Source organism: Brassica oleracea, chromosome C7 (genome assembly GCF_000695525.1).
Source record: "Brassica oleracea var. oleracea cultivar TO1000 chromosome C7, BOL, whole genome shotgun sequence".
Lineage (NCBI taxonomy): Eukaryota > Viridiplantae > Streptophyta > Magnoliopsida > Brassicales > Brassicaceae > Brassica > Brassica oleracea.
Window position 1 is genome coordinate 20297243 of NC_027754.1, and position 9860 is coordinate 20307102.

At 35.4% G+C, this 9860-nt stretch overlaps 4 protein-coding genes across 6 annotated transcripts in view; 1 reads left to right on the forward strand and 3 right to left on the reverse strand.

Annotated features, from left to right (window-relative positions):
• Positions 1-923, reverse strand: part of LOC106306755 (spermidine synthase 1-like) — a 2683-nt gene extending 1760 nt beyond the window's left edge. The window contains exons 1-3 of the mRNA XM_013743487.1: positions 636-923; positions 434-510; positions 223-345 (exon numbers count right to left, since the gene is read on the reverse strand). Coding sequence (XP_013598941.1) covers positions 223-345; positions 434-510; positions 636-759 — 324 coding nt within the window. The 5' untranslated portion in view covers positions 760-923. The remainder of the gene's footprint in view (positions 1-222; positions 346-433; positions 511-635) is intronic.
• Positions 924-1628: 705 nt separating this feature from the next.
• On the forward strand, positions 1629-3306 carry LOC106301146 (F-box protein SKIP22-like). The gene has a single exon (XM_013737476.1). The coding sequence runs from the start codon at positions 1738-1740 to the stop codon at positions 3133-3135; it is 1398 nt and encodes a 465-aa protein (XP_013592930.1). The 5' UTR covers positions 1629-1737; the 3' UTR covers positions 3136-3306.
• Positions 3307-3539: 233 nt separating this feature from the next.
• LOC106304636 (uncharacterized protein At4g28440-like) lies at positions 3540-4664 on the reverse strand. The gene is made up of 3 exons (XM_013741038.1): positions 4592-4664; positions 3924-4158; positions 3540-3795 (listed from the first exon to the last, which is right to left on the reverse strand). The coding sequence occupies exons 2-3, from the start codon at positions 4144-4146 to the stop codon at positions 3608-3610; spliced, it is 411 nt and encodes a 136-aa protein (XP_013596492.1). The 5' UTR covers positions 4147-4158; positions 4592-4664; the 3' UTR covers positions 3540-3607.
• Positions 4665-5266: 602 nt separating this feature from the next.
• Positions 5267-8361, reverse strand: LOC106304121 (beta carbonic anhydrase 3). Of its 3 annotated transcripts, none has more exons than XM_013740516.1 (9): positions 8351-8361; positions 7357-7421; positions 7125-7265; positions 6780-6828; positions 6307-6423; positions 6118-6171; positions 5907-5995; positions 5706-5811; positions 5267-5610 (listed from the first exon to the last, which is right to left on the reverse strand). In XM_013740516.1, exons 2-9 carry the CDS (start codon positions 7407-7409, stop codon positions 5443-5445), a joined length of 777 nt encoding a protein of 258 aa, XP_013595970.1. In that variant the 5' UTR covers positions 7410-7421; positions 8351-8361; the 3' UTR covers positions 5267-5442. The 3 variants fall into 3 exon arrangements, with proteins under 3 accessions (XP_013595970.1, XP_013595969.1, XP_013595971.1); XM_013740515.1 differs by having other exon boundaries at positions 8290-8360; XM_013740517.1 differs by lacking the exon at positions 8351-8361 and adding an exon at positions 7519-7624.
• Positions 8362-9860: the final 1499 nt, after the last annotated feature.

Genomic DNA, 9860 nt, shown 5'->3' on the forward strand with positions numbered 1-9860 from the left:
AAAAAAAAAAAAAAAAAAAAAAATAAATAGGAAACCCAATTGGGTTTTTGCGTTGAGGGTGCTCTAATGATTAAGCCATCCTACTTTACCGGAGAAGAAAAGCTGTGAGCTTAATAACCTTTCATTATAGTCCAAAGCATGGTTCTTTGATAAACCTCTTAACTACTTAATTACAGTTCCCAAGAGATGCAAAAAAATCTAAAAGTGTTTTGATTAGTTAACCTTCTTTGGGTTAGGGATAGAGCACAAAGGAAGATGAGTGATCATTTCCTGATAGGCGCATTCGTCTCGCTCCGTAAGTTGGATTACTCCATCAAGAACCAACACTTTCCCATATGTCGCAGACTAAACCACAGAAACCAAACGTACTTACAAAACAGAGACATGGTTACAAATTTAAAGAATAGTCATATTGTTTTTGTTGGTGCGTTACCTGGAAAACAATCACGTCCTGGTAATCTGATTTGCCTTGAAACAAAACTTTCTCAACCTTCAAAGAGTGTGCCTCTCCTGCATCCTCAGTTAATCGGTTTTAAAAAAAAAAAAAAAAATCAGCTTTTAATCGAAATGAAACAGAGAATGATGATGATGAAAAGAAGGCTCCTTTTACAATAAGACAAGAAGGAGGAAGGGACCTGGCCACATGGGACTCATCTCGGAGAACCACCCAGGAATCACGGAGGAGAAACAAGCAGGCTTAGCTGCGGCGGCGTTATCATCCTCCTCTCTCGGTCTCTTCAAATCGGTAACAGCGTCCATTGCTGTGAAGAAGACCAAGAAGATGATGAAATGAGAGAGATGGGATTAGCGTTTCTTGGAGGATTTGTGTGTTGATTTGAAGTGAAGCGAAAGCTATAATAATAAAGAAGAAGGAAGCAGGTGAAGTGGAGGAGATTCGATATCAATTTTTGTTTCAAAAAAAGTTTTTTGTTATTATTATGTGATGATATTACGACGGACACGTCACTTCTTTCCCCTCGAATATATCGTTTCTCTTTTTAATACTCTCACTCGTCTTTAACCACGTTTTTGTCTCACGTGCAACGCATGACAGGTTCGAAGCTTGACCAAAGCACATTTATATAAACAATCAATTGTATGGGTTTACAAGGGAATAAATAAACAAGATGAAAAGCAATCAAGTACAAGACACATCTTCTAGCAAAGGGTGGAAACTTATGAATCATGTCACACACTTTTGTAGTTTCTAAGTATTCAACTGTTACACACTCACAGACTGACAGAACACAATTTGTAAAATTTTATCATTATATACAATCAATTGGAATTGGATTAACAAGGAATAAACAATATAAAGTCATGGATAAGTAGTCAAGTATATCTTTTAGCCGAAGTTCACTACCAAAACGAAGGAACAATTTCAGAAGGAAACATGTATGGATCTATTATATGCTACAGTTTTAATTACTGGCATCTTAAATACGTACAGTAAACTTTGTATAGTTTGAGTAATTTTTGAATTTAGGAAATTAAGAAAAATAATAATGATCCAAATGGGTACCTCCTGAGAATGAATTTATCTTAGATATTACTAAAAGCCCATCTAATCTTAAACTCAATGGGCCCAGAATACGGCTAGCTTATATTATAACCTCCATTTTCTCCGATTCCCAGAAACGACCGGATAGTCTAATCAAACCCTTTTACATCTCTCAACTCTGCTTTAGCCTCTCCGTTTTTGAGCTTAGATCGATTTCACCGAAGAAGTGTACGACAATGAAGCTGCGATTGAGATGCCACGAGACCAGAGAAACCCTGAAACTCGAATTACCTGATTCGAGCACTCTACACGATCTTCGCCAACGGATCAACGAACCATCGCCTTCCTCCGTTCATCTCTCTCTTAACCGCAAAGACGAGCTCCTCGCTCCTTCTCCAGACGATACGCTCCGATCCCTCGGCGTAACATCCGGTGACCTAATCTACTACTCCCTCGTTCCCTCTGCTTTCGCTGCTTCCGTCGAGGAGATCGCCTTAGCCTCGTCTTCAGAAGTTAAATCGCAGGATAAGACGATCGTTCAAGATTCGATGGGGATCGGATTCGCAGCGACCGATGTAGATATGAATATCCAAGGATCCACCGGGGAAGCTTCGGGTCATGCCCCAGACCCGATGGATGTTGAGGAGCTCGCCGCCGCGGGAAGCAAGAGGTTGACCGAACCGTTCTTCTTGAAAAAGATATTGCTCGAGAAGTCTGGTGATACCAGTGAGTTGACTACTGTAGCGATGTCTGTTCACGCCGTGATGTTGGAGTCTGGATTCGTTCTGTTCAACCCTGTCTCCTCTGATAACAAGTTTAGCTTCTCGAAGGAGTTGCTTACTGTGTCCCTTAAGTATACGCTCCCTGAGCTAATGACCCGCGAGGACGGTGTTGAGTCTGTGACTGTGAGGTTTCAGAGCTTAAGCGACAAGGTTGTGGTCTACGGGTCTCTAGGTGGGAAGCTGCAAAGGGTTCATCTTGATAAGCGTAGGTTTGTGCCTGTGATTGATTTGGTGATGGATACTTTGAAGTCTGATAGAGACGGCTCTTCGAGCATCTACAAGGAGATGTTCATGTTCTGGAGGATGGTGAAAGACGGTCTTGTTATCCCTTTGTTGATTGGTCTTTGCGATAAGTCTGGTTTGGAGCTTCCACCGTGCTTGATGCGTTTACCGACAGAGCTGAAGCTGAAGATACTTGAGTCGCTTCCCGGGGCGAGCGTTGCGAAGATGGCTTGCGTTTGTACGGAGATTCGGTACCTGGCGACGGACAATGACTTGTGGAAACAAAAGTGTTTGGAGGAAGCTAAGCATCTGGTTGTGGATGGAGCAGGTGATTCGGTTAACTGGAAGGCGAAGTTTGCTGCGTTTTGGAGGCAGTACCAACGGCAGGTTTCCTCATCAAGGCGAACCTTAAGGAACTTTGGCATGGGTAGAAACCGCGTTCCTCCATTTCCTCGGATTCCAGACCCTGACCATTTCGGATGGATTAATGGGGGTAGCTTGCCTGGACCTGGACCATTCATTATGCACCCTGGACAACCGGCGGGACGGCTTGGGGGACGAAGATTGGGACGTGGGTTTAGTCCCAGATGCAATCTTGGAGGAAACAACCGGGAACAACATGGTGAGTGAATCGTATGGAGGATCGGAGAAGTATATGGCTTTCGACATCAGCAAATAAATGGCCTGGATACTTGTTTATATTTTTTTTATCTATAAATATTTCTTTTGTTTTGGATGTTTTTTCTCTTTGTTCTTGCCATGTTTATGCTATCTTATATAATAATAATATTGCATCATATATTTTGCTATTGCTCTTAATTCACAGATGTCTTTATGATTCGATTCACTAATGTGCATGTAGAATTTTTATATGTTTGAGAAACTCTAGCCGTATCTTATCTTAGCTTTCGACCATGTACCAAATGTTGAGATTCATCACTGCTTGTGCTCTTAACTTAACATGTAGTGCAACATAGATATCAGGTTAGTGCAACATAGATATCAGGTTAACTCTTTTTCGATGCCAACATCAATGGTAACTCTTTTATTATTATTGATCAACTGTTTTCGAAAACAAAAGTATTTTGAGAGTTTTGTTACTCTATTCGACAACATTGACGACCTCATACTCGACAAGGGACATGTTGGTGTCTTCTTTAACTTTGAAGCTCGCAGGCTCTGTGACTTCAACACGACCCCACTTGTCTACAGCTAGCCTCATTGATCCTTTATACATGTCGATTTTCGCATTGCGTAGAGTTACAGTGGTTCCTTCTTTCATCACGTCCACTACACACATAACAATTCAATTATTCACTAACATTTGAATCACACACATTTCCTTCAGTCAATACCACATACCATTTAATTAAAGTTACACACAATGTGAGTCTCACTGATTGAAATAAGTAAAGTACCTTGGTCATTTCTTGCGGTGAAGACGACAACTCCGGTCTCGTCACCAACAATACATTCAGAAATCCGCATCTGGCGAGCCTGAGGACCATCTGAACGACCTTTCTGCAACACCATCTTGGTGCTAACGATCTTCACGGTGACATTGTGTCCACTAGTTCCCGGACGCAGCTGATCAACCTTTGTGAATTCTGGCTTTCTCAACCCGGGTTTGGTGTCTGCCATTTTTCAATGAGTCTGTAATAACAAGTGACAAAGAATAAAACATAAGTTTCTTACCAAAACAATTCGAAGTCATGGAAGATGAGTTCATGATAGATTATTCAGTTTCAGACAATACATTGATCAAATAGACACAAGAGTTATGGTTAAGCAGATCAGTGAAGGAACACAATATTGCCACGACAAAAGAGATGACAGAGATTCAACAAATGTTTCTAACAATAGGCACAAACAATGTATGTTGTTCTTTGCGCTTTTTAAACACACGGAAACAAAGAGAACCCGAATTCAAACATATGCATATAACTATTAACAGTGAATGGAAGCAAGAACAGTATTGAAATCCAGACAACGTTGGAACCACATTGTAGAAAATAAGAAGAACAATATAAAAAATTCTCAGAAAACTAAAAAAGAATCTGAAATTGGGATTTAATTCGAAGCTTACATTTGAATGATCGAATGATAGATCTGATTAACGTCACATTCAATGAAAGCTTTCACCGTTTTTGAGTTCTGTGGGGGTGTGAGGACACGGACGGTCGGTTTTTAAGCTTGGTCTCTGATTAAACACTAACCGTCCACGTGTACACATCGTGCTTCATTGTGCGCGGTTGTCTTGATCATCATCCATCGTGCCTAGATCAATGTTGCAACTCGACTTTTTACAACTGTTTCTACTTGGACCTTTACTTGATGGACTTTCGTTATCAAGCCCAATTATGATATAGGCCCATATATGTACACTGCGTTACAGGTTAGCTTACTGAGTTCATCATATTTGTCGTGCAACACCGATTAGTTCTTTATGCAAGATCCCGAGTTCAAAATTTGGAAAATGCGATTTACCTGATGATGTCCATTTACCTGAAATTTTGGAAGCTTTAAAAATTTTAGTACAAATCTTAATATTTTCCCCATAATTTAGAGGCTACTGGACCTATGTATATTAGTTCTTAAAAATAAATTTAGGAGCCAAGATGAATATAATATCCGGTTGCGATAGAACCCGCATTAGTTACATGTAGATGTAGTCAGATCTGCTTATTTATGCATAGCATTTCGTCATTTGTATTTAAAAAAAAAAAACATTTTGGCTGGGAGACTATTGAACCAAATCAAATGAAGATAAATGCTTGTTATAGCTTATTCATTTATTGTTAAACATAAAAGATGAGATTATACAAGAAGTTGAGTAAAAAAAACAAAAAGAGACCAGAAACTGAAGATAAAGAAAGATGATTACTGATGAGAACACACTTAGAAGCAACATAGAGAGAAAACACGAGTAGGACTCTTTTAAGACAAGGCAAAAGCAGGGGTGGTCTTGAAGTCAAGTTCCCAGAGATCAAACGTTCCTTTCACAAAATCATAGTGAGCTCCTCTTATGGCGAGCTTGTTCTTCACCACTCGCTCTCTCACGAACGGGTACGATAACAGGTTCCCCAGCGACACGTTCACAGCTTCCTTCTCGCACCACAGAGACAATCTCAGTGTCTACTTCAAAGCAAGACAGAAAAATAGAGTGAACATTGTGTTGTTTTTTTTTTCTTATTACGTACCTTCTCACAGTTGGTGCACTGATCGTCGAAGCTCAGGTCTTTACAATCCTGCTTGGTCCTGTTCTTGGCCGGTGCACAGATCTGGATCCAGTCTTCTATGAATTCACTGCCATTAAAAATGTAGTTCAAACCAACCCTTAGTCTCCTGCCTGATCATATAATTGGAGGATGTTGGTTAAGTAATCCTTTTAAGAGAAGTACCTCTTATAGGGAGCCGCATCATCTTCAATGGCCATGAGTCCCTTTATTCCACCACAACAGCTGTGACCAATCACAAGAATGCTCTCCACCTGAAAATCACAAAACATTACATTAAAGACTCACTTAGGGTTAACGTTAGGTCACATAAGCCTTTTACTAAGCATCTTATGCAAGACAAGAGGGGCCAATGATTAGTTATTATGGCACGTACATTGAGGACTGTGATTGGATATTCAAGGGCGGCACCAACATTAGAATATTTTGTCTGAAAATTTTCAAAGACAAAAGCTTTTTATAGTTAGTTGTTGTTGTTCAATCAATAACAACAACCTATGAATGTTTATCTAAAATGATTAGAATGAAGTGAATAAAAAATGATATTCTCTTTGTTTGGACGAACCTTGTCATAAGGTGGCACCATGTTTGCAATGTTTCTAACGATAAAAGCTTCCCCAAGTTGGAAATTCAAGATGTGAGATGGGCAAACTCGAGAATCCGCACAAGCAAACACCAGAAACTGCAAAAAAAAAAAAAAAAAAAAAAAAAAAAAAATCAATTTCAAATTGAATATATATTTATAATATCATCTCTAACTGTTTGGGTTATGTACGTTCAGACTATTTTACTTTGTGTAGGTTTGAATCCGATCCTTCGGAACTTTAGTTTAATTTGTACAGTTTATATGTTTTAAAAAACATTTCCTCATGTCTTATTTAATCCTCGTTTATAATGTATCGTAACTTGTGAGGGTTTACTGTTTGTTTTTCTTTCTTGCTTATAAAGTTACCATTATTTTCATAACTTTGGCTAATCGGAGAAAAGTAAAATCCCTAAAAGAAAAATAATGATGTGACGGACAGAATAAGTCAAAACCTTGGGGCTCTGGCTCTTGGCAAGTGCACTGTACAACGAAGGATTCTTCCTGGAAATTATTGATTTGAACCAATAATATAATGAGCAGATATCAAATAACCAGACAAACTATTTTCATTAATAATTTCTATAGAAATTGTTTTTTATGTATTTTACCTTTTTGATTAAATAATTAAATAAAACAAGTTATATAACTTTATAACCGTTGTTATTATATTAGAGTTGGGGCAAGAGGTTGATATCCATATAAAAAGCCCTCTCGAAAAAAAGAAAAAGGTTGATATCCATATAGAAAAAGCATTGAAACGTACGGGCGTATCCATATTAAATAAGAATACAACGTACTCATAATTATGAGTCTTGAAATGGTTAAATCCAGACTTGATCCTTTCTACAGAATCTATCTTGCTGGAATCAAGTTCCTCTAGCTCACTAGTTAACTGCTTGATCTTTGCGGCTGCGACGTTACCTAGATCCGATTTCTTGCTACGAATTAACCAATTCATATTAAAAGACAAATAATCATATAGTATATAATTATATATAGACACAGGTTACGAGTTGCGGGTGTTTGTACGTGAGAAGCTCTCCAAGTTTTTTAAGGGCATCTTCGTACGAGTCCGTCGGCATATCTTTTCGTTCCTATAAGAGAGAGAAAAAGAAGAATTTTGGATAAGGAAAGACTGATTGCATGTGAAAAGGTGCATGGTTTATATGATTATCTAATAATAGCGTTGACCTTCGTGGCTAGACTGCCTAGTAATGTAACCTTGATCACATTGAAATTCTTGACATAGGAACTACAACTTTTACGGAGGTTTCCTTATATGAATTTTTTTTTAATATTATTTAATCGATTTCTGTCATAAAAGTATAAATATAAATGTAAAAAATATAATCATTTGCTTTACACATGCAAATCATAACTGAAAGAGATTAATAAAAATAAACATATAATCGAACTTGACCAATTACCCTCCAACATCTTTTCAGTAGCATGTTAAACGCAGGCACAGAACCATAGATTTGTTTTTTTTTTTTTTCGGTCTGCTAAAAAAAATAAAATTAAAAGGGGAACCAATCGAGGGCCGCCACATGTCAGTGGGGCCCGCGATCAGTGGAAGAAACAAAGAAAGATCGATCCTTATTCTCTTACTTATATGATCGGTTTTAAAGGTTTTTGTGAGGTCTATGCATTTAAAAACCCACTTATTACCGGCGATAAACATGGCCTAAGACACCTTCCAACAAACTGGTCAAGAAATTTTAGATTTTACTTTTTGGTAGAAAGAAAATTTGAATCTTTTACCAAAACATGCGTTAATGCGATAAGATTTGAATTGTTCAATAACTTTGAAACTAAAACAACCGAACGAATCGAAAAAACGATGGTTTCATTAATTTAGTCGAGAAAACAGAAACATAGATAATCATTAAGATCATCAAAATTTACAACAAAAACGAAATGGTAAAATGGTAAATATAAAGATTATGCTGGTTTAGTATTTACAATTTTACGCGGGCCTTTGAAGGTATATCTGGAAACAGAAGATTTAATTAGAGAGTGGTACCTGAAGATTGAAAGAGTTTTAATTGATATATGAGAAGGTGTTCTTTAGTACACTATTTATAGCCCGAGATACGTGAGATCTTCTGACTCGGGAATATGCTTGAACTTGTCTTTTAGTGAAAAAAAATCCTACGAAATTGGATGATTTTTGGGTACTAAAAGCAGATGTAAAATTGCCAAAAATATCATGCTATTTTTCGTATTTTCACTAACCACTTTTACTTTTATTTTTAAAAATAGTAAAATATATTTATAATCCTAAGATTAACTAATTTAGGTTTAGAGTTGATAGGTAGAGTATGATTTTTGGAATATGTAATTTAGGATTCTAATAAATATATAAATAAATAATTAAAAAATATAATTTTTTAAAATAGTTTCAAAAAGAAATTTTGAAAAAAAAAATTTAAAAAAAGAAAAAATTTATAAATATATTCGAATTTGAAAAAATATAATTCGAAAACATAATTTTTTTAAATTATTTATTTAAATTATTATTTATTATATATATATATATATAACAAGGGTATAAGAGTCTTTTGCATTTTAATGAATAAAATATTTTTGAAAATGTCTCTTTAGTAGTGGTAAACATGAATAATGATACCACAAAAGTGGTAAACATGAAAATTCCCCTAGGAAATTGCTAAAAATACCACATTCATAATAACACTTTTCACGTTTACACTAATCACTTTTACCCTCAATTTTAATGAAGGGTAAAAGACATTTATAACCCTAGAATTAACTAATTAGACTTAGGGTTTAGAGTTGAGGGGTGAAATATGGTTTTTTTGAATATGAAATTTAGGATTCTAATAAATATATAAATAAATACTTAAAAAAATATTTTTTAAAAAATATATAATTTCAAAAATAATGGTCGATTTTCAAAAAGAAATTTTGAAAAAAAAAATTCGAAAAAACAAAAAAAGTTTTATAAAAAAGTTCGAATTTAAAAATATATAATTTGAAAATATAAAAAATAATTAATGAAGAAGGTATTTTTGAAAATGTATCTTTATTGGTGGTAAACATGAATAGTGGTACCAAAAATTGGTAAACATGAAAATTCCCCCTTTTCTTTTGTGTTGACTAACATGAATAGTTTATGTGTTTTTTTGTAAAAAAAATGGTACTTAGTTTTATTGAGAAACATATATTTATGTTAGGGCTCCCAAATTAAAAAGTTATTAAGTTAGACTATATTAAATGTATTTTGATTTTTAATATTTTTTAAAAACATTTTGGTAAAACTCACTCAGATATACCTATATATATAATCATTCATCCATTTCTTACTCTAAATATAAGATATTATATTTATTATTTTAAATATAGAAAAAAATATATTTTACAGAAATACATAGAAGTCTGTTAGCCTATTATGATATATTTTTCTTTAATAACATTTAAACGTAAATTACTAAATAATAAAGTATGTTGGAGATGTTCTTATGTTCAAGTTTTGTCTCCTTTTAACATTTTTTTTTTTGTAAGAGCTTATCTTT

What these genes read in the sequence shown, in the direction of transcription:
- LOC106301146 (XM_013737476.1), top strand. Translation starts at nt 1,738, where the DNA reads ATGAAGCTGCGATTGAGATGCCACGAGACCAGAGAAACCCTGAAACTC.
- LOC106304636 (XM_013741038.1), bottom strand. Translation starts at nt 4,146, where the DNA reads ATGGCAGACACCAAACCCGGGTTGAGAAAGCCAGAATTCACAAAGGTT. An exon ending in CACCGCAAGAAATGACCAAG is followed by an intron (nt 3,796 to 3,923) that starts GTACTTTACTTA and finishes TTATGTGTGTAG; the next exon opens with TGGACGTGATGAAAGAAGGA.
- LOC106304121 (XM_013740516.1), bottom strand. Translation starts at nt 7,409, where the DNA reads ATGCCGACGGACTCGTACGAAGATGCCCTTAAAAAACTTGGAGAGCTT. An exon ending in AAACTTGGAGAGCTTCTCAC is followed by an intron (nt 7,266 to 7,356) that starts GTACAAACACCC and finishes GTTAATTCGTAG; the next exon opens with CAAGAAATCGGATCTAGGTA. An exon ending in CCAAGAGCCAGAGCCCCAAG is followed by an intron (nt 6,424 to 6,779) that starts GTTTTGACTTAT and finishes TTTTTTTTGCAG; the next exon opens with TTTCTGGTGTTTGCTTGTGC.